The sequence below is a fragment of the Meleagris gallopavo genome, chromosome Z (genome assembly GCF_905368555.1).
Source record: "Meleagris gallopavo chromosome Z, MGAL_WU_HG_1.1, whole genome shotgun sequence".
Taxonomy (NCBI): domain Eukaryota; kingdom Metazoa; phylum Chordata; class Aves; order Galliformes; family Phasianidae; genus Meleagris; species Meleagris gallopavo.
The window spans coordinates 45,140,339-45,162,032 of NC_139435.1; the positions used below are offsets into that span (position 1 = coordinate 45,140,339).

At 43.7% G+C, this 21,694-nt stretch overlaps 1 protein-coding gene across 2 annotated transcripts in view; it reads right to left on the reverse strand.

The window, feature by feature from the left end:
* SSBP2 (single stranded DNA binding protein 2) overlaps window positions 1–572 on the reverse strand; it is a 170,297-nt gene extending 169,725 nt beyond the window's left edge. Inside the window, exon 1 of one of the 2 annotated variants that reach the window (XM_085212589.1) lies at window positions 372–572. In XM_085212589.1, coding sequence (XP_085068715.1) covers window positions 372–430 — 59 coding nt within the window. In that variant the 5' untranslated portion in view covers window positions 431–572. The remainder of the gene's footprint in view (window positions 1–371) is intronic. The other variant, XM_085212588.1, reaches the window with a different exon arrangement.
* Window positions 573–21,694: the final 21,122 nt, after the last annotated feature.

The following is a 21,694-nucleotide window of genomic DNA, read 5'->3' on the forward strand; positions in this document are numbered from 1 at the left end:
CGGCTCGGCGAAGCCGCCGCGACGCGAAAACTTTCAGAGGCGGCTCGGCGCGCGGCTCCCCGGGGCTCGGCGGCGCGGCGCTCCCGGCCCGGTGCGGTCCCGGCCCGAAGTTGGAAGCCGGGCGCTGCCGGAGCTCCGCGCCCCGCGGCCGCCGCGCTTTGTTCCCAATTCGTCTCCGCGCGGCGTCGCGCCGCCCGCTCCCGGCTCCGGCCCCGCCGAGCGGCGCCCGGGACGCCGCGCCCCCCGCGGGGCAGCGCGGGTCCCGCTCCGACCGCTCCCCGGCGCCGCGCGGCCCCGCGGCCCGAGCGCGGCCGCCCCCGGCGAAAAGTTGTTGGGCGCGGGGCCGGGGCCGGCGGCGGGGCCGTACTCACTTCTCCCGGGCCTGGCTGTCGGACGGGACGCTGCTGTTGCTCTTGCCTTTGCCGTACATGCCTGCGGAGAGCTCCGACTGTCACGCACCTGTCAACCCATCACAGCCTCCCCGGGAACAGCCCCGTCGCCATGGCGACGCCGCCACACACACAGCCCATTGGCCGGCCGGGCCCGAGGCCACGCCCCCCCGCGCCGTGACGGGCAGGCGGGAGCCGAGCGGGCTGCTCCCTCCTCCCCCCCCCGCCGTCCCCCCCCGGCCCCTTCTCTTCCCTCCTCCTCCTCCCCCCTCCCCGCTCGCGCTCTCCCTTCCCCGGCGCAAGGGGGAATTAGAAACGGTTCTAGAAGGATTTTAAACAACTGGCTGTTCCGAGCGCCCGCCACCCGCCCGCCGCCGCTGCCGCCGAGGGGGGAGCGCGGCGGCGAGCGGCAAAACGCGGAGCGGACTGCAGCCGGCGTCCGGGCCGCTCCCTGCACGGAGCCTGCCCGCGGCCGCGGAGCCGGGTCGCCCCCAGCCACGACGCCCCGCCGCCCCGAAGGGCTCGGGCGCTACCCCCCGCCGGTCCCCGGCCGCCCCTCGCGGTACCGGGGTGCCAAGGTCGGGCGTGCAGCCCAGCAACGCGGCCGTAGGGCGGCAGGGAGCGCCTCCTGAGGAGAACGCTGTCCTCGGGGAAACGGAGGGGGAACGCACGGTGGCGTGAGGGAAATCGAGGAAATGCGCTGGGGGGCTTGAAGGCTGTGTCACGGAGACGGTGGTCGGAGAGAGCCGGGGTCACGCATCGCTCTGTTCTCCTCTCGCGCCCCGCTCTCCTGGAGTCCGGCCCCACATCTGCCGTCCTTTGGTACCCACTCACCTTTACTAACACACAACTGACCCAAACCCACCCCGTCGTGCCGCCCGAAGGCTCTCGGTGCGTCGTGCCCAGCGCTCCTACCGCTCTCCGGCCAGGCCCCGCCGTGCCAAACCACCAGACAACACCTGGGGCGGGAAGTTGTGCGCGGCACAGACCGCCGGCATCTGTTTATCATTGTGAGAGCCGCAGCAAAGCGTCCTCTGGATCCTGAGCTGCAAGAGCAAAGGAAACGGTTGGGGAGGTGAAATTGTTTTGGGGGGGATTAGGAGAGCATTAATGAGCGACTGGAACAAATTAGCGATGGAGCGGTAGAGACAACAGGAAGGAGCAGAACGCCAAGGAGTCCTGCACGCTGGTGGCTGCACGCAGACCGTTCCCCACTGTTGACTCCAGTGGGGTGGGATTTGTGGCTTTTGCAACTCGCTTCAGTAAATCACCAGATTAAAGCGAACTGCAACAAAGGCCACTATATGCCAAAGTTGTCTGCCTGCCCCGGGCTTTTGCCCCGCAGTGTTTTTCATGCAGGTCAGCGTGGTGGAGTGGTTGAGGTGGATCTGCTGGATGGTGCCAGCATCAGCCCAGGCCTCCGCACCGCCACCACTCCTGCCCACATCCAGGTCGCACCACCTGCACTAGGGGAAGAGCTTTCCACAGAGCACTGGTGGGAACAGGAAGGAAGCGGGCAACTGGAGAGAATGAGCATTAAGAGAGAGGTGGGAAGGGTGAGGGAGGCCGACACAGGAAGAGAAAGAGGTGTAAATGGCCATGGGGGAGAAGAGAAAAAGGAAGCAAAGCACAAGAACAATGCACAGTGAATGTGGGTGATGAAAAAGGAAAAGGACTGTGGAGAGAGAATCTGAGATTGGCATGTAAATGAAGAGCCAACCAAAAGGATGCGTTTTGCCTGCATTCATACTGAATAATACTTACATGTCTTGTAGCATGGAGTTCACATGAAGGCTAGCCATGTGACTGATTGTATTCAGTGTGAATACAGGGAGCGGAAAATGGCACAAAGAAAGAAAGGCAGAGAAAGAATCAGGGCAGAGAACAAAGAAGGACCTGGGTTGTGGGTAAAATACAAAAAATAACGGTAGTCTCAGGGAGGAAAATAGTGAAGATGGACACGATCAGGCAAATGCACGCAAGATAGGTAACACTTATTTTGGTTCAGATGGCCACAGTCCTGAGTACAATTTTCATCTAAAAATTTGCTTAACCATGTGGAACAGCCGTTGCAGTCCCATCAGAGACGTTGGCTATCTCCTGTCCAAGGCTTCGTACTGCCGTGGTATCAGCACAGCTCTCACATGGAGCTGGTAACAACAGTGAAGTGGTTCCTGGCTCTTCTCTGTGTCTTCCTCTTTTCCCTCTTTATTCATTTTCTGCAAAATCTCCTCTCTGGCTTGCCTCAATAGTTTTGATTGATTTGTTTGTGGCTTGAATGGTGGGGGGCTATTTTGAGAAGATGACTATGTCAGTGATGTGTTGCTCTTGCAGGGGGAAAAGTTGCTATATGAAAAAGAACTATATTGAGGTGTTTCCTAAAAATAAAATGAGTTTGCTCCGCTGTCCTTCGGATATGTATTCCATCCATGAGAAGATTTTCACAGCTGAAAATACTTTGTTCCCATTTTTCATTTGTGTTCTTATGATTTATTTAGTTCTGAAGGACTGCAGATGCCTTGGATGTTCCTAGATCGAATGATGGTTGGTGGGCATATTGGAGCAGGACAAACTTCTAGAGGGCAGCATTGGATGCCCAGAATTGAGCAGGGTGAGTTTGCTCCCAGGGGCAATGTTAGAGCTCCTTCTCTGCACAGGTATGACCCTGGACTACCATTAACATTCGGGTGATGACTTTGTAATTTTGCTCAGAGATCCTTCAGTGAGATACAGACATAATGCCAGTATTTATTCATTTATTATGTGTATGAAAAACAGGAGGCAAACCGGAGTTTGATCATAGGGCTTTGCTGTAGATCTGCCAAGCTAACATTGCAGCTGCCTCTGTAGAAATGCTATCGGAATGTAGTACCCTTTGGAACAACTCAAACAAAGCACTATCGTGTGGATACAAGAGTTTGCCAAGCGAACAGGTACAGTAACACAAAAACATCCTATGGTTCTTGTGAAGTTTTATGTATCGTTTGTCCTGTTTTAAAGTCTTTCTGCACATGTAGTATCTGTATCTGTGCCCATGCTCAGATCATTGCAAGCAGAAACACGGCACTTAATAGCAGTAGTTGTATCTCATGAGGCCAATATTGTAATTAATGAGATTTGAGGCACATATACTGAAACAAATTTAAGTTTCTGATATCAGAAAGGAAGATTCAGTGTTTGTTTAAAAGGGGGATGAAGGGGTGGCTGTACTTTAAAGCTTCTCAGTCCAACACTGAAAAGGAATTCACAATGTATTTTTAGAGTGTTATAAAAATCTCTTACATAATGCTGATTAATTCTTAGGTTTTAGGGAAGAGCACTGGGCTTTGTGTGTAAGAGTGTTGACCAGCTAAGCCACTGAAAAGGGCTGGTTTGGGCTGGATTTTTCTTGGACTGCTTAGGTACAGAATGCTGCAATTATTCAATTATTACAAGATTTTGCTTTTGTTTGGGCGTGTATGAATATTTCTCTGGAAACTGCATCTTATTCTTGGAAGTCTTTATCATTTTAAAACATATGCTATGTTATATCACCCTGTCGGAGATACGGGATAGCTACAAACTGTTGGTGTGGGTTTTTGTTCCTCTCTCTTGCTGCAGCTAGTTACATTATGGATTAACATTAAGAATGTCTGCAGTGAAACATTACTCCTGTGGCTGTGTAAGACTTACTTAAACAATGTAACTTGTATTACAGAATCATGATTTTCCTCATATACTTGCAGTAATATATGCAATTAATATACAGTTCTGCCCATTCTGTTGATTTTCAAAATCATCAATCTAACTGGCAGCTTTCAGACAGCTTTTAACAAAGGCCTATTCAGGAAATTAAGCCAGTAAATGCTACTCCCGTCTTTTAATTGTAGTTATATATAGTTATTGCTGCGTGTAGCTGGAAAGATTTTTTAGACAAGATATCATGGGAAAGAGAAGCTTTTGTTTGGTCTTTTTCAACAGATATGTGACCAAGGCAGCTTTGAAGCTGTTACCAAGATTCCTTCTTCCTTCTGTGGGATGTCTTATCTTTCTGTGGAGTTTCTGACTATGGACCTCATTATGCAGTCTTTCATTCTTGTGCCATACAGTTGGGTAAGAATTGCTCAGGTGAGTGAGGTGAGTCCTAGATCTTTATTAGAGAATGAAGATAGCTGGAATGCATGGTTCAGAAGTGTTAAACAAAAGCTTTGTTTTTCCCTATCTCCCAGTTGGGAGGGAATAAAAGGAAATACAAGTAATTACGGCTCAGCAGCAGAGAGAATAATATAAAGAGAATGTTCACGAATGGCTCTTTAATAACCTATTTGTCACCCAGGTCTCCTGCCAGCAAGGGCTCTTTTTGTATCCATGATGCCATTTACAGGTGTTTCAGCCCTTCAGCTAGAAGGAGTCTCCACTGCCACAGAGAGTTAATTCTGCTCTGCAGTGCTTAGTTGCTGGAATTCTTTCATGTTAAAGGACACTTGTCCTGGGAGACACAGAACAGCTCACTGAAGGAAGCTGGGGGCATCTTGCAGCAAAGAGCCACGGGATGGGGAGAGGCAGTGCTGTACACTGAAAGCAACTGGAAGCTGTAGTTGCTTGCTCACTCTCATTCTCCCATGAAACCTACGTTATAGCCCTGCCTCCTCCTTGCTCTTTTTTTTTCTTTTTTTTTTTCTTCCAGAGAACCGCAGTTTCTTTCTGTTTTTGGAGAGGAATCAAAAATTCCTTCCAGCCTCCTGCTACATGGTTCACCCATGAAGGGGCCAGGTACAATCTGAGTGCATTTAGCTTAGAAATGAAACTTGGCAAAAATAAAGCTATCATTAGTTTATTGCTCTCAGTGACAATGATGGTTGCTCACAGGTGTAAATAAATACATTACTTTCCAGTTTGTGTGCAAGTGCAATTCAGAGTATCAGGAATTATCTGCAAAGGGCTCTGTGACATACAATCTGAGTTCATACAGTAGAAAAAGGCATGATTTGTAGGTACTGTTTCCCTCCATATCAGCTCTTTCTCTTGGATTCTCTGGTATCTTATGTGGTTTCACATCTCCCTAATGTTATTTCCACAGGAGGGGCTTTCCCAAAGTCTCCTGCTCACTCTCACACGCAGGTGCATGATTTTGTCTGATGCTGGTGAAGGCTTGAACTCTCAATGCCTGTCATGTAGAGCAGCTCAGTTATGGTCTCTCTTTTCTCCTTGGCAACATACTTTCACCTAACTGAATTACTACTTTTTTGGCTGCTAAATTTGATTGTTACTTAGTAATATCTTAAAATGATGACTGTCTTACATGTAAGCACATGCAGCATGTGGGATTGCCCTCATTTCTTTCAATGGTATGGTTGAAACTGGTTGTTTTAATCTATCGGACTGAAACTACGTATTATTAAACAGACCAGTCTGTAAAGAAATAGCGTGTAGCCTCAGTTACTAATTGTTTGAAGGACAGCTGAAAGACACCATTGATGGTTCAGTGATATGCCAAATCAGGAATATGAGCTTATGTGCTGCCTGGGCCCAAAACTAGAAGAAAACAGCATGAAATTTGGAGGATGCAGGTCCTTCATTGGGTAAATGTAAGGCCATTTTGGGACTGGGCCCTACACAGTGCTCCATATGGACAGATCCATTTCTGTGTGATGTGGGTGCAAGGATTCGTAAGGACTTTACTGCTATGGTGCCTTGGCTCCCACTTCTAGGACTTAGTACTAGGTTTAAAAAAACAAAAAGCACATAAAACCAATAAACAACAACAACAACAACAAAGCCAGAAATGGCATTAGGAGAATTAAAATTGCTTTTAGCAAAATCAAAATTGCATTTATTTTGAAGGTCTCTACACTCAGTGGAATGTTACAAAAAAGGATGAACCCAGTGTGGAATTGGTGAAAATTCCAGAGTTGGTTTGACATATGCACTGCTGTTGGCTTCAGCAGGCTCACTTAATGTGTTTCTTACTTTGGGCTTCAGGACGAGTCAGAATGCAATGTTGTTAGCCTGTATCAATGAGGCTGTAAGCTGGGAGTTGCACAAGTGCATCAGCAGAAAAGCGTTTGGCTTTAGACAGCAATTAATCATGACTAGGACAAGTAACCTCTCCAGAACTCTCAGGTTTTTGTATTTATTAACTGCAGTTCATTAATATATGAATATATATATTCCAAAGTAAGCAGTAGCAAAGTGGAGATCTGGAGAAATAAATGGCACAAACTATCACACTGTGACAGCTTTGGCCAAACCTTTATTCAGTTTTAGAAAACAAATATAGGTAATGTTCTGTTGTCAGAATATCTCTTTTCATTACATGCTCATTAGTGAATAAAATGGTTCATTCTATTTTTCCATGCGTTTACTGGGCATCTGACAGTGAATTCAGTGTCATCCCAATGGTGTGCCTTATCAGCCACGCACATCAATAGATTCAAGTTTTATGGATTGTTTATGGTTTGTTGTTTTTTTTTTTAAAAATGTGTATATCCCAAGAAAGATGGAAATCACTTCAGACTGTGTTATGGGCTTAAAATTCGAAGGAGGTAATTTTCTCTGGATCTCAAAAATCATAAGAAATAGTCATTGTCTGCAGTCTTTCTCTTCTTTTCAAGAAGTACGAGATGTGCAAGAGGACTCCAACAGCTGAGTGTTACTTCGTTTGCTTTCCTCACCAACATTTGAGCATTTTCTTATTTTACTTTTTATGAACTATTCATGTCCAGTTAGAAATGGATACACTGAAAACAGCTAAAATTTCAACCCGTTTTGGACCTGGGGCCCAAGAAGAGGCTGATGATGATTGAAAACAGTGGCACACAGCAAATCAAAGTTACATCAGATCTGACTCATTGTTTAACAGCTGCCCAATAAGAGCTGTTAAAAGTAAGAAAGAAAACCACACGTTATTCATACATTCATATTTATGTATGTGTTGTTTCTCTTCACCTTCCAAGAGATCATAGATTCAGAACTGAACAACAGCATTTGGGGAATATAATCCACAGAACGTACCCCAAAATCCAGCAAAATCACAAGAAAAATTGATCGCTACTCACTAGTGTATTGAATCATGAAAAAAGATGTTGTTTAGCTCTCTGTACTAAAAGTACGTGGAACTTTTTTGGTTTGCCAGTTTCAGGTAAAATGCACTGTAAAGCTCACTTTGTTGATGTTTTCGGCTTTTCATAGGTAATTGAGAGGTATGAAGAATAATGACAAACTGATGCCCTGTTACAACTGTGCTTTACAAGCACAATTACACCAGAGGAACCAAATTACAACCTATTCATTCTGATCTCTATGTACAGAACAGTAAAGCATGGTTATAATGGGGTATGGACAATGCCAGAGCACTGAGGATGCACTAGCTTGAAGGGGAAACCATTTAACTCTAAATACCTTCTGTGATAAAAGTACAGAAGCATTGTGATGATAATGTGCACTTTCAGCTCATCTTCAATTGAATATTTTGAACAGGTAAACAGGTAAAAGGCAACTATGTTCTGTAATGTTAACACGTGAAAATCGTTTTAGACATTTGTTTTGGTTTTGTGCAGCAGATTTTTGGTGTTTTTTTTTTTTTTTTTTGTGAGACAGAGCCTTTTATAGAAACCAGACTATTAATTCTTTGGCATTTCCATTTATAAAAACTACTCATGTTTACACACACACACACACACACACACACACACACACACACGATATTGTTCATCATATATTGTTCATCTGGTAAGGAAGAAATAAAAAAAGAAATTGATACCAGTCTGCATATGTGTTCAAAAGCTTAGTGAATTCTTCAAGCTCTGCTGTGGATCATATTTCATTAAACTGCAATAAAAAAATCCTTTCTTACCTTGTCTTTGTGTGTTCTGAGGTGGGTTTGTAAGGTTTCAATTAGTAGGTAATCACCAAGAAGTCTCCTTTCATGAGGCGGCAGCTGGGAAATGGACAGTTTAATATCAATAGAAAGAACAAACTTTCCATCTCCTTTCTCTTCTCTTTCCTCTCTGCACTTCTGCTTCATCATTTTCTTCTTCAGGGTCCCTGTCCTAAAGTCATCTTTGTAGAAATCCAGGAACTATAAAGCAAGAGTAGAGCCTAGTTTTTCAAAATCCTGTTTACTGACTTCAGTGAGAACGGTAACATATGAATATTCAGGACGGAAAAAAATCCTATTCATTGATGTATCTGTGATTACTTATTCATCTAAGAAACAAATATTAAATGAACCTGCAGGCTTATGAAATGTTGTGCCATCACCGTGCCAAGGGGAGGTATGGAAATGATCACTTTGGCCTCTCAGAGAGGAAAAACATTAAGTGCTTAAAGAAAACAAGCACAAGTGATTGAACTTTGTTAGAAATAAATAGTAGCATGGTTTTGAAAATGTGTTATGTATCTGCACCTATGCTGTCTGTACAGCAAGAATATCTTCAGATGTGACACTGGCTTCCATCATTTAATGACATGTCTTGGACAGTGTCTGCGTATCACACCTTCTGCTGCTGTTTGCCTGTAGATCCATTCTGGCTTCGCTTTCAAGCAAATTGAACAAGAATGTGAAGCTAATTGCAAAATTTAACTTCTTACATTTTTGTAGATTAAAGGACATTTATTCAGACACTTCATCACTTCATCATTTAAGCCATCTAGTAGAAATCCAACATGATGAATGAGAGAGGACAGTCCCAAACCAGGGTCACCAGGGACTGATACGTCTAAGGCAAGCATTGATTTAACTCTTTTTGTTCTCTGCACACAAAGGGATCTGAGAGCCTGTTGGGACATGATAGAAATCGTGGGTCTGGGCTGAACAGAGTGCTCCAAAAGGTTTCTCTTCTTTTCTGGCTATAAATAGCACATTTGAATAAAACCTTTTGCTGTTTACTTCTCTGCTCTTCTCTTGAGTTACCTTTTACATATCTGGTATTTACAGGGTATTTACAGTGCTGGACTAAAGAATTCTGCTGACTCTTGTGAGATTTGTTCATGTGGGCAGATTTATTGTGCCTGAATCCTCCAGGTGTCCTTCTGCCCGATGAAGGACAGCACTGTGGGTCTGAGAGGAGAATCAAGTCCTTCCTGAGCAGCTGGTACTGGGAAGGTCACAAGTGAAGCCCTGAACAAGGGAACAGAGATGCCCTGGGGGTTTCATTAGGAGCTGTGACTCCTCCAATCTGTTTCACCTGTTGAGGTCTCTACATCTGGTGGTCTGGCTGACAGGTAATATCTTGGCTTTGTAGGATATACAGCTACGAAACCCGAAATTTAAAGTGAATTGTGTTATTTAAAATACCTTTTTTGTTGTTGTTACTTTTTTATACCCAATGTCAAAATTTACAGCTCATCTTCATGATGTTTACCTGACTTGTGGGAGCAAGAGTCCTCTACTGATTCAAAAGCAAGCATGTCTTCAGTTTCCCCATTTTTTTTCAATTTTCCTCACACACACAAAAAAAGCCAACAACAAACCACTCTTTTTTCCAATAGAGCTGGACACTACTCCCTTCAGAGTTGACAGTACCCTGAAATTCCACAGCATCAGCTCCTGCCTATAGTATCCCATGCTGTAAGTTTTAGTAAGAGATAAAGAGGTGCATTTTTTATAAGACCGTGAATAATGTAGAAGAGTGTGGGGTAGGAAAAGAGCTCTTGAGGAGATCCTCCTTGGCATGGAAGGGCATCATGTCTGATTAAGACAACTTACTTAATTCCAAACGTTGGTAACAAACAGAGGTGTGGAGGGGCATGTATATGAAAGAGGAGGACTTTTTAATCTCACAAGCTGGCCTCAGGGGTTTTGGTTCAGAAACAGACAGAAGTTATATAGAATTCCCAGAATACAGCTGGTGCACCCATAACAGCATTGGCTATAATAGGATTTTTTACTGTGCTAGGAATGAAATATCGGGCTCTCATTGTTATCTTCCCTTGTGCAGCTGTAAAGAATTTATTTGTGAGTTTTACAATATCCAGAGGTGGTTCCTTTGTACCCTTTTTCAATAAAGTTGAAATGCCAAAAGTTTTTTAGTTTCTTATTACTCTCTTTGCCCAGTAGAAAATCCTTGTAGCAGACCTGAGGCTGGCACGTCTGCCCTATCCAGAATGATTTCTGAATGGGGCTGTTGTAATTTCCTTGCATAGCTGGTTGTCCTATTGCCATTTTTAGTTAACTCAGTACTGAGTCTTCTGCATCTTGTTGATTTCTACAAGCTCATGCCAGATGGGTGAGACACTTATTGATGATTCTTAAGTGCTTCTTTATTTTATCTATCCTTGAGAAGACTCAGATTTTAGAAATTCTCTGTGTGATGCACTGAAATTTCTTGTAACCCTGAGTGTCTTCACCTCACAACAGAAAAAAATCTCATATGTGAAAGGGGGAGAACATGTTTCACTAGAAAAATATATCTAATTGTCCTGAATGCCAAGGGATCAGGGAGCCCTTTTGTTCCCATGTGCAAGCTTTCTCCCAGTTCATATCTGTGTGAGACTGCAGTTCCCTGCAGAGTTTGGCCCTGATTTCTCACTGCCCGAAGTTGAAGCAGGAGTAGGCACTTGACTGTATTTCCCAAATACTCCATTTTCCATCATCAGTCAGTGCCTGCTCATGCAAATTGTTCTGGATTTGACACTACTGTTTGAATGTATTCAATGGTGACCAAAATATTCCTTTTTTAAAAAGCTGTCAGTATAAAGATAACTTTAATGTTAATGGCAATGAAAAATTAATCTAGCTAAGAAATACACAACCAGAAGGAGAGCCCTTTTTAGATAATATTTATCTTCCTCCCTGCATACTGATTTTTAAAATCAATTTTAAGAAATCTTTTTTTTTTTTTTTTTCCACTTTCTTCCACTATTTTTATGAATTCCCTTTCACCTCCACAGATGCTTGTAATGTCCAGGGAAACTATGCATTTTAAATTCAGGTGTAGTAACTCTGTTATGCAGTCATGGAACCTGAAAGGACCGTGGTGTAGAACAAGACACTACTACTAAGAATTAAGGAAATAACACACTAAGTTTTGGAAAGACATGAGGGAAACTTTGAAGAGAACTTTTCCCTTAACCCTTTCAGTGAATCTGCCACACGTCTCTCTCCAGCAGCTATTACACAGCAATCTCCTTCTCATTCAATAAATACTTGGACAGATAGAAGTCAAAACAGTAGGTGACTGATAAACTATTTCAATTTGTAAGTACTAGCATCTAGTAGGAGCAATGCCACCGATTTCCATGATTATGGCAGTATCTGGCTCCTAATACAAATACAAATGTCGTAATTTGTTTTCCATCCTCTCTGATGTCAATGTAAACAGTCTTTTGGAAGAATTTGTATATTTCTCTGCAGGAAGATGAAGCCTAACTCCACAGCATTGTGTTAGTTTATGGGAAGTGTAAGGGGAATCTGATAAGTTTAGTGGATTTGTCCAAGCTATCTGAAACACAGAAGAATTTTAGGTAATGAAAAGCTTAAGTTTAAAACATATTGTATGTTCATTGATTATGTTAGAAACCAGATACGTTGAGATTTGAGTGAAAAATGACCAGGACAAAGCAAAAAACATAGGAATAGTCAACACATTTCTTACAATTCACTAAGTCTTCTAAGTATATTTAAATGTTTCTTGATATTATTTATATATTAAGATTTCTGAGAAAAGTCAATCTGTGATACTCAAAGAAGGCAAGATTCAGTCCAGTCTCTTCTATGCTTTTAAGAATAATCTGATGCAACATTCGCTGAATATTTCTTTGCTTCTGCTTTGCAACTTGAATCTGAATTCAGAAAAATAAATTTCCCAAGCAAGTCTTGCATTCATACTCAAGTTAGTAAAGCATTTGCTCACTGCTTACAAACTATCCATATCTTCTGAGGGAGGTCATTTTTCAAGCTCCTTTTGTCTGAAATGTTTCAGGAGTGCAGTTTTCATAAGCAGGCAGATAAATACAGTTGGAGTTGCATGTACTCGTTGCCTGTTTTGCCTTGTTGTTGGATGTGGTGTTGGCATTCAGGGGCAAGCTTACCTCCTGACAAAGAATGCTCCAGCACACCACGGGCCATGCAGTGTTTCTGTTTTTGCCTATAGGCCTGGCTGTTAATTTTGAAGTCCAGTCACTGTGTCCGCAGCTAGCAGCATTGTTTACCACAAAAGATTCAGCAAAAAGCTGCTGCAAAAAAAATTGCTCAGTGGTCAGTCGTGTTTCTTGAAATTAATTTTCAGACTGAGTAGCTGCCTGCTGTGAGGACGTTTATGGTAGACTGTCTCTCCTGACTGCCAGAAGTTGCCTAGGACCTTTTTGTACACAAGCAACACATTTTAAAATATGCATTTGCTTAGGCACATTAGTATTCTAAATGTCTTGAAGTTATGTTCTTGCTCTTTGTCACCATAGAAATGATTATACAATTACTTCCCAGTTTTTCCAAAGAAGGACTGTCTACGTGTCTGGGTGCAGATACAAAGGCTCTCCAAGGCATTGAAGAATTGATCACAAATAAGAGACCATCACACAGCACCGAGTGGGGAAGGAGCAGTCATAAACCACTGTTGATCAAACACGGCACTTTGCCCCTTGGACAGATGTAGTGGCAAGCTAAAGTGCTAAGCAGCTGTGCAGTATCATGATTTAGCCAGTGTTTAAGGAAGAGATACTTAACAATTTAATCAACGAGACTGATTTTCTTTCTTGTTTTTTTTTTTCCCTGTAGAAGTGCACCTGACTCATTCTCAAGGTAACCTCTATCATATGCAGCGTTTTCATTTCCTTTATTCTTCTTTCTGGTTCAGTTTACGTTTCTGTCTCACTATTGTATTCATCTGTGTTGTGTCTATAGAAATAATCTTTCTCGTATCCTGGCTTTAGTGTCCAAGTTTACTGAAAGCCCCATGAATCTCCTTCTCTGAGCAGTGCAAACACTATACGTAAGAAAGAGAGCCCAGTCAAATCCAAACAGACAAAAATAAACAGGAATAGATATATATATATAAAACAGCAACAGCAACAAAGCCTATAAGGAAAATGCAAACAAAGGTGAAAGGCAAGTGAAAGGATAAGGTTTCTCAAAGCTGTTGTCTAGGAAAATGAAATAATAAATCCTCAGAAAAGAAGATTTGAAGTGCTTTTCTCTGAAGTAAGAAGAATTACACTGAGCGTGGTCTCAAAGTTCATCTGATGCTGTGCCATTGCTGTGCCCAACTAGCCATTGCTTTTATTTCTCTGGGCTTTTGTTTTCTGGCAAGTTCAGCCAGAGAAGTGGAGACAGGTAGTTAAGATAAAGTTGGACCTAAACTATTACCTAGCAACTTTTCAGAACCTTTCTTTTCATTCTAAAGCAGTCAGTCTACTTTAAAAGAAACACATTTTCTGTGTTTTTCCCTATTTTCAAGCAGTAAAGCAGTACTAAAATGTAGTGCCAAAGCCTTTTCTTCCAGTATTTCCATCTCATTAGAAACCACAAAGTGAGGCAAATGCTGAGAGCAAGCTCCTTTCTGCAAAACTTCCAGATCAGTCTGTTGAATACAGAGGTTTGGATGAGTTTGATTAAGCTTGCAAAGGTTGACTCAGTTCTTCATCCTTCACTGGCAGGTAAATTGAATCATGGGGTTTATAAAGAATAAGCCTCGCTAGACAAACCTGATTGCATTTTTGATGGAATTACAAAATTAGCAGATGATGGGAGAGCAGTAGATGTAATATATTTGAATTTCAGGGAAGCACTTGATATTGCCTCATGAAGTCTTACTGAAAAATTATCTCCAGATCAGCTGCGACTAGAGCAGCATCATGTGGGACAAGGTACGAACAAGTACAGCACCATAGGGCAGAAGAAACCTGGTTGCATTGCGCTCAACCCGGGCCAGGCCTGGAGCCAGCTTTGGCCTGTGGGTATGAGCAGTAGCCTGACTACGTGTCAGGGCATCAAATTGCCCAGATGCTGACGTAATGGAATTTATGTACTTTATGCATATGCATATGCTTGCATATATCTACACAATAAAAATTGGCTGGCTAAAAGGCAGCCCTGGGAGGCTACTGATGTAAAACACTTAGATGGTGTAAGGACATAAATACAAATGACAGTGACTGCACCAGAGAGCTGGGGATGGTATGGCTGAGTCTTGTAAGAGCTTTCTGAGAGAGGGAGGATGTCATAGGATCATAGAAACATAGCAAGGCTTAGATTGAAAGGGATCTTAAAACTCACCCAGTTCCAACCTCTCTGCTGTGGACAGGCTGCCCCCCTCGAGCTGAGGCTGCCCAGGGTCCCATCCAACTTTGCCTTGAGCATCTCCAGGGTTTGGGCACCCAAACCTTCTCTGGGCAGCTGTGCCAGGGATTCGGCCCTCTCTGAGTGAAGAATTTCTTCCCAACATCTAACTAAAATATCCCCTCTTTAGTTTAAAGCCATCCCCCCTGTCCTATCACTACCAGGCCATGCAAAAAGTTGGTGTCTCTCGTTTATAAGCCCCCTTTAATTACTGGAAGGCTTCAATGAATTATCCCTAAAGCCTTCTCTTCTCCAGGCTGAACAATCCCAGCTCCTTCAATCTTGCTTCATAGGTGAGGTGCTCCAGCCCTCTGATCATCTTCATGGTCCTCCTCTGGACCCACTCTAGCAGTTCCACAACCTTCCTGGGGGCCTCAGGCCTGTACACAGTACTCCACCAAGTATGCACTACAGAGTCCTGGGATTCAGTGCAGAATGACTGGGTGCACAATGAGTGGCATAACAGGGTGGTTGGGATTGAATCAATTAAAAAAAAAATCATAGCTGAAGTTCAGTTGAACTTTGAACAGTGAAAATTCTGGGTTCATGAAGTTCTCAGTGGAAATGGAAAACAGCTCATCCATCAAGACTCGTACATCTAGCTTGGAGAAAAACTGTTTGTGTTTTTTTCATGTGGATTCCCCTGGCCTCTGCCAATTCCTTGAAAGCTCACAGAAGTCTCAGTGGGCCTTGGTTACACCTCAGCAGAAGACAAGCCCTTATCCACCCAGTAGAATAATATTTCCTCTGGCTCTCTGCCATGTAGAAACCAGATCTTAGTGTTTGCTTCCATTCTTTCTTTCAGTCTCTCTTTCCCCATATGTTCTTCATGCCTTTTCTCTCGTTGCTGAGAGGGTTAGCTTTGCAGGTGCAGAAGGGCAAGCATAAACCTTTTCCCAGGAGCATCCATCCAGATCCATTGGTTCACTTTGCAGGAAGTGCTGCTATAAGTGTTCCTACACTGGGACATCCTGTACCTTTTGCCTGTGGAAGAGAGGTTGAGTTTGACACCTGGATGGGGCAAATTTGCTCATGCAAGCTACCAATTTGTTATTCTCTGTTCAACTGTTAATATTTTGTAAACACTGAGGGCCTAAATCTAACAACCCACTGCTTTCCTAAGACCTTTTAAGTCAACTTTCAAAAGCACTATTTTATTGCTAGGTTATATACTCCTTTGCAGAAGGAAAGCTTTAAGCCTGAATATTAAAAAAAAAGTGTTTAAAGTTCCTTTTTGAATTGCGAATCTATTATTAAAGCAGAATGGAAACTAGTTTGCAGTCTGCTTCTTACACAGAGCATCCGTACTGCCAGAGTCCAAAATGAAGTCACTTTTTTGGATGAGGTGCAGACCACAGAAGGCTTGGAAATGCCACATGTAATTAAAAACATTGGGCCTGGATCCTTCTGTCTTTATCGAGGTTAAATGGCCACTGAAAGCAATACAAGTTGAGACTGAAGAACAACAGCACGCCTTGTGTCCTCTATTTTCTCATATATTTCACTGTTTATAGATGCTAGGAAAGCTTTGTGCATTTTGTACATTTGAACAGTAAAGTGGATGCAATTTCCTCTAACTTTGATAGTGACTGTAATAACAGTTAGTGCTCTGGGAGGCCAAGCAGAGCCACCTTCCCTTGTCCCCTTCATGCCATAGAGATCAACTCTCAGCTTTCCTGTGTAGACAAATCTGTTGTTGCAGCTTTCTTTGCCTTTTTTCAGCTTTACCTGTTGTATTTCCGCTAAAGCCTCATTAACTTTATGGTTTGGAGACTTTCATTGTCTGAAAGAAACCTTCATCCTGCCCAAACTATAACAGCATCAGTACTAATTGCACAAGATTTTAATTCTTCAAAATTTGACAGTATCTGTGAGTAAGATTCAGTATGGGATGCATGAGGAGAGGAGCCTGGCTGGAGCTAGATATGAAGCAAAAAGCAGTGACCTGAAACTGGTGGCAACCAAAACTCACCAAATCAACATCTTGGCTGACATCTCCTGTCTGAAGCTCCATAGTGCTGCAGAAGCCTCACATTTTTCTGTTTGGATTCTCCCTGCTGCCCCAGTAAATGCCCTGAGCATGTATATTGCATAGGATCTGACCCTTGCAGTAATACAGCTCCAGCTGCTTTCTCTCTAGGTATGGTGGGAAAGACAGACCCACCATCTCCCTGTGTGCATAACTGTTCTCTATATTCAAGGAAAAAAGCCCAGACTAGAGGAACAGAACCCCGCAGATCAGGGCTTCACCTTACCTTGGTACATAGGGTACCTTGGGTAGCTCAGCATGCTGTCTCAGACAGCCAGGAGAAGCCAGGGGGAGAACCTCTGTATAGGGAGATCAGAGCCTCCAGATTCCTGCATTCCAGCTGCCTGGCTGCCTGGTCCCAGCCTCCCTGTGGGATGAAGATGGAAAGCCACTGGGAATTTTTGTTCTTTTTTCCTGTCAGGAATTGTCACCGTTACAGTGAATTCTTTGAAACCACATCTTTTCAGAGGGATGCCCTTTTCACCATAAGCCTTCTATGCCCAAGTTGAGATTCTTTCTGATAAGGACTCCCAAATGCACTGAATCTGGCATAAAGGTATTTTGTGCACTTAGCAGACCACAAGATAGAGGAGATAAGCCAACAGCTCATTAACCCTTGTATCCCTCTGCTTTTAACAATATTCATTATATCATTTACCAACACAGTAGAAGTACTGCAGACAACTGTCAGGAAAGACTTGAGGGTCAACTGCAGCAGGTAGGCATCCAGACTGGAGCTGCTCAAGTAAATGGTGATAGGAAATCATCCATCACGGTGCAGCTGTTCCTGCACAGGACTAATCTGCAATGCATCTCAGTTGAACAGCAACATTTTATTTTAATTTTTGTTTTTAATTCCATTCACAGATGTGATGTCACCTTCCCTTTCAAGGTACTTGAGCACTGTATTTTAAGCTAGATTACAGAATTCCAACCTGCAAGAGTAAAATTGTGGGTTAAAATTTACTGGTGATTTCTGATGTAGAGAGCCCAAGAGTTCTGCAGGTGATGCTCCCAGGGGCACTGCATGTTGTGAGGGGATGGCTGGATCCCTGTTTAGAGCAAACTCAGTATTTCCTGTGGGAGTGAATCAACAAACCTTGCATACAGGAGGGTGATGGGGCAGAGCGTGTACTTGTGTCACATCAGCTGGCTGAGCACAACAAAATGAACAACAGATTCCACTAACAATGCGGCAAGACAGCTAATTCTTATTTTTTTCTGTTTGCATGGAGACAGTTTGCCTCGGTCAGGAGCACTGGGTTTTGGGCTCCCCAGTGGGTGCAGAGATGCAGGGTGCAGACAAGGAGTGCAGCTGGACTCTGTGGTGCGCAGATTGGTAGGGACAAGCTGACAGAGGAAATCTGTATGTTATTAAGCAGCTCAGTTAATAAAATCTGAGTATACCTGACACATTTAAAGGTTTAAATATCTCTTAAAATATTTTATTGGCAGAATTTTAAGGCCATAGGTATACCTGTGCTGAGCCACGGGACTGTGAGAATGTCTCGTGATGTTTTGTGCATAGAAAATGTCAAGAAGGGCAAAAAGGGCAACTTTAGGTACAGGAGACAGTGGAAAAAATCCTACATATTCTGATATTTCTAAACATTTACATATATAAAAACACCCATATTCTCTTTGTGCAAAGTGGTTTTGTGCTGGAGAAGCTCAGGATGAAACTAGGAGCAAAACAGACTGTGCAAGCAGCAGCTCTAAGAGGACATTAAGAGGAAAGCACTGAAAGTCAGAGACACTGTGAGGCAGAGGTAGAGATACTGCAGTGGGTGCTTGAGAGAAGGACAATGATATGCTCAGACAGGGGAGGCAGCAAGGTGAGGAGCTTGCAGATGTGTGCCCAGCTTTAGTTCTGCATTCCCACACTGTTCCTCCTGGGACAGACACCAAAGGTGTCAGCAGCAGCTGGCAGGGATGGTGCAGGGGAAAGACTATAGGGTTCCTCTTAACACAACTAGTACTGGGCAACCTAGTTCTTCTCACTGTGATCCAAGCAGTGCGCCTTGTGTTGCTGCAGTACGGAAAGTTGTTTGGCACACAGTTACTGGTGTCACCAGTACCAAGCAGGAAGCCCAGTGAAACCATGCAGTGAAGCATCACTTTGGATAAAGAACAGAGAATCGCTGATAAATTATGGCCCGAATCCTACAAAAAGCACTGCCTTCACATTTGAAATGCACAATAGAAAACTGTCCTAAATGATCACTGACCTTCAAATGGAAGGGGGAAGAAAGCCAGACCAGACTTGACAATATCTTCTCTGAAGCAAAAAAAACTAAATTTAACTGGATTCTCATGGAAGATCACGTGTGCCACAAGAGGATAAATTTGGAGCATTCTCAGTTTCAGAGTGAATATTTTATATAAACACACTAAACATTATAGGAAAAATACAGTGCTCTGCACACCAGCAGTGCTCAGCGAGCGAGGAAACCAGGCTGGGCCAGATCTCAGCTGTAATTCCCTGTGCAACTTGTTCTTGAGTATCAGGTCTCCTGAGAGATACCTTACATAACAGGAAATTGTGGATAATCGCAGAAAATACATCAAAGACATTTCAGATGTTTCTAATGCAACAGAAACACATGAAACATTAGGAGGGGGAAAAGGAGAAGCGTGAATTAAGGTTTAGTTTTTTATCTTGCATGGGCTGGGAGCTGTGTGCAGGAGCAGGGCTGGTGGACCGGGCTGCAACCAGCCTGCAGCGCGGCACGCAGAGCGTGTGATCCCAACAGGAGAGCACGGAGCGGGAGCAGACGTAGCGGATCAGAAGCAGTCAGGGAACATTAACTGCATACATGCATAATTATTACTACAGTGACCTGATGGAAATTCTGCCAGGGTTTCAAAGCACTGCTGTGTACCAGAAACACGAAGAATCAAACCTCTACCCTTTGTGTTAACAAATAGAAATGACTAATAATATTATGAACAAATATGAGTCCCTCACAGCCTCTCGGATTTCGGCAGGGATTTGCGAGAGAGAGTAGCTGGGGCTTCACAATGGTGAAAGACTGCGGTAATGCACCGGATCACACTGACTGTTGTGTTGTAGCCTGTGCGGGGACAGCTATAAAAATAACAAAACACGAGAGCGAGGGAATTGCACTGCCACGGCCGTGCTGTGTGCTCTGCGTCCATCTGTCTGTCTCCACGCGTCTGTCTGTGCTACAAAAGGACAAGGATAACTCGAAGGAGAAATTCAAATCCATCGCACTTTTTCTTTCATCGGGGTGTAATGGTGCTGGATGTTCCACAATAACAGAGTCGGGGGCTGTAGAGTTTTAAAACACACTGAAATTAATGCAAGGCAATCCACCGATCCATGGTTTTGTACCAGCCCGACTCAGTCTAAGGTCAAATCAGAAAAGTTTTCTGATGAGACCTATAGGACTGTTCCCTGCTTTGCTGCTGACTGAGCCGGTTACCTTTGCAAGTATAGCATAACCGGGAAAATAATCCAAAAGAAAGAAAATAAATTGTCAAATTTAGGTTAAAAACAAAAGTTATGGTAACATAAGTGTCTTTAAGTTTTGCAATAATCCTCCAGTACTTTTGCATCCCAAAAGGCTCCAGATGTGACCAGCCACTGCAAAATGGCAAGCTGTTTATCAGCATTCTGTGCTGTAAACGGCACCTGTAATTTCACTCTCCCTTTGCATCAGCAGAAGGAAGATAACTAGAAAAACCCCACCAAGACGGGTTTCTGTGAGTTAATGTGAATGTGTTTATAGCAAAATGTCCCGTCTGCCAGCCTCAAGGTGAGGCGTGCAGCATCAGATCCTTCCCCCCTAGCTGCAAGCATGCAGCATGATCCGAGTGTTTCTCCCTGCTGGGTGCTGAGGGTAGCTGCATCAAGTGAAAAAGAGAAAATGCATATAAGCCAGTTACTGATACCACTGCTAGCAAACATTTTTTTCCTGCTCTTTTTGCAAACTGCCTTTCTCAACCATGTTCCTTTGGGGAACCTTAAGGACCACTTGGCACAGCCAGCCGGACCCTGCAAATGCCCCAAGCGAGCACCAGGTGGTGGAGGGTTGGCTGATGGGGGGCTTGTCCAGGATTAGGGCTTGCGACCATGGCCCTGGTGAGCTTCTCTTCCTGCTCTGCTCTGTTTGCTGCTTCACCTTGTTTTGGGGATGAATGCTTCCTCTTGCTGACTTCTTTCTTCCTTCTTCATTGTTACAGTTGTTGAATCCCTTTGGTGATAAAAGCGATGAAATGAACCATGCTTGGCTCAAGAGGCAAATGTATTTTCAGAAAGTCACCTCCTGATGTGTGAGAAACACCTGCCAATTAGTAGGCTTAAAAATATCACTGGAGTTATGTAAGATCTTTTAAAATTCTTCTGCTTCTTGACTCTGCGGCACTTCACCTTTCACTAGAAGTAATCAACCTTCAACGTACTTTAAAATAAACTCAAAACCAAACAGCCCCAAGGTAATAGGAGAAAGAAATCACTGACTGCTCGCCTCTGTGTCCAAGTGGATGTGGCACTCGGGCACGGTTTAGCAGTGGATGTGGTAGTGTCAGGCTGATGGTTGGACTTGGTGATCACAGGGGTCTTTTCCAACCTCAGTGATTCCAAGATTCTGATTCTATACAAAGCTACCCAAGCGGCATGCAGCCTGATCCTGCACTGGTGAACTTGGCAGAGCAGTGGTCCCTGGCCAAGCACACCAAAGAGATGGTGCTGGCCCCACCATCCTTCTCTGCTAATGTTACATGATGTATGTGACACTGTTCAGAGTTTATTGGCATGAGGATGGCAACAGTTGAATTAATTCCAGGCATTCTGTTCTTCTGAAATGTTGATGGGAAGACTGTATGAAGATGGTTCTTCTGGAACGAGTTCTGGCAGCTGTCTTCCTCTGTAATAGCTGAAGTTTTGAGGGTCAGAAAAAAATTATTTCAGGTAATGTGGGTCCCTATTAGGAATTACATATACATACAAGCTACAAAAAGCATAAGGGTCAGGCAAACGTGTTGCTTATTGTGCTT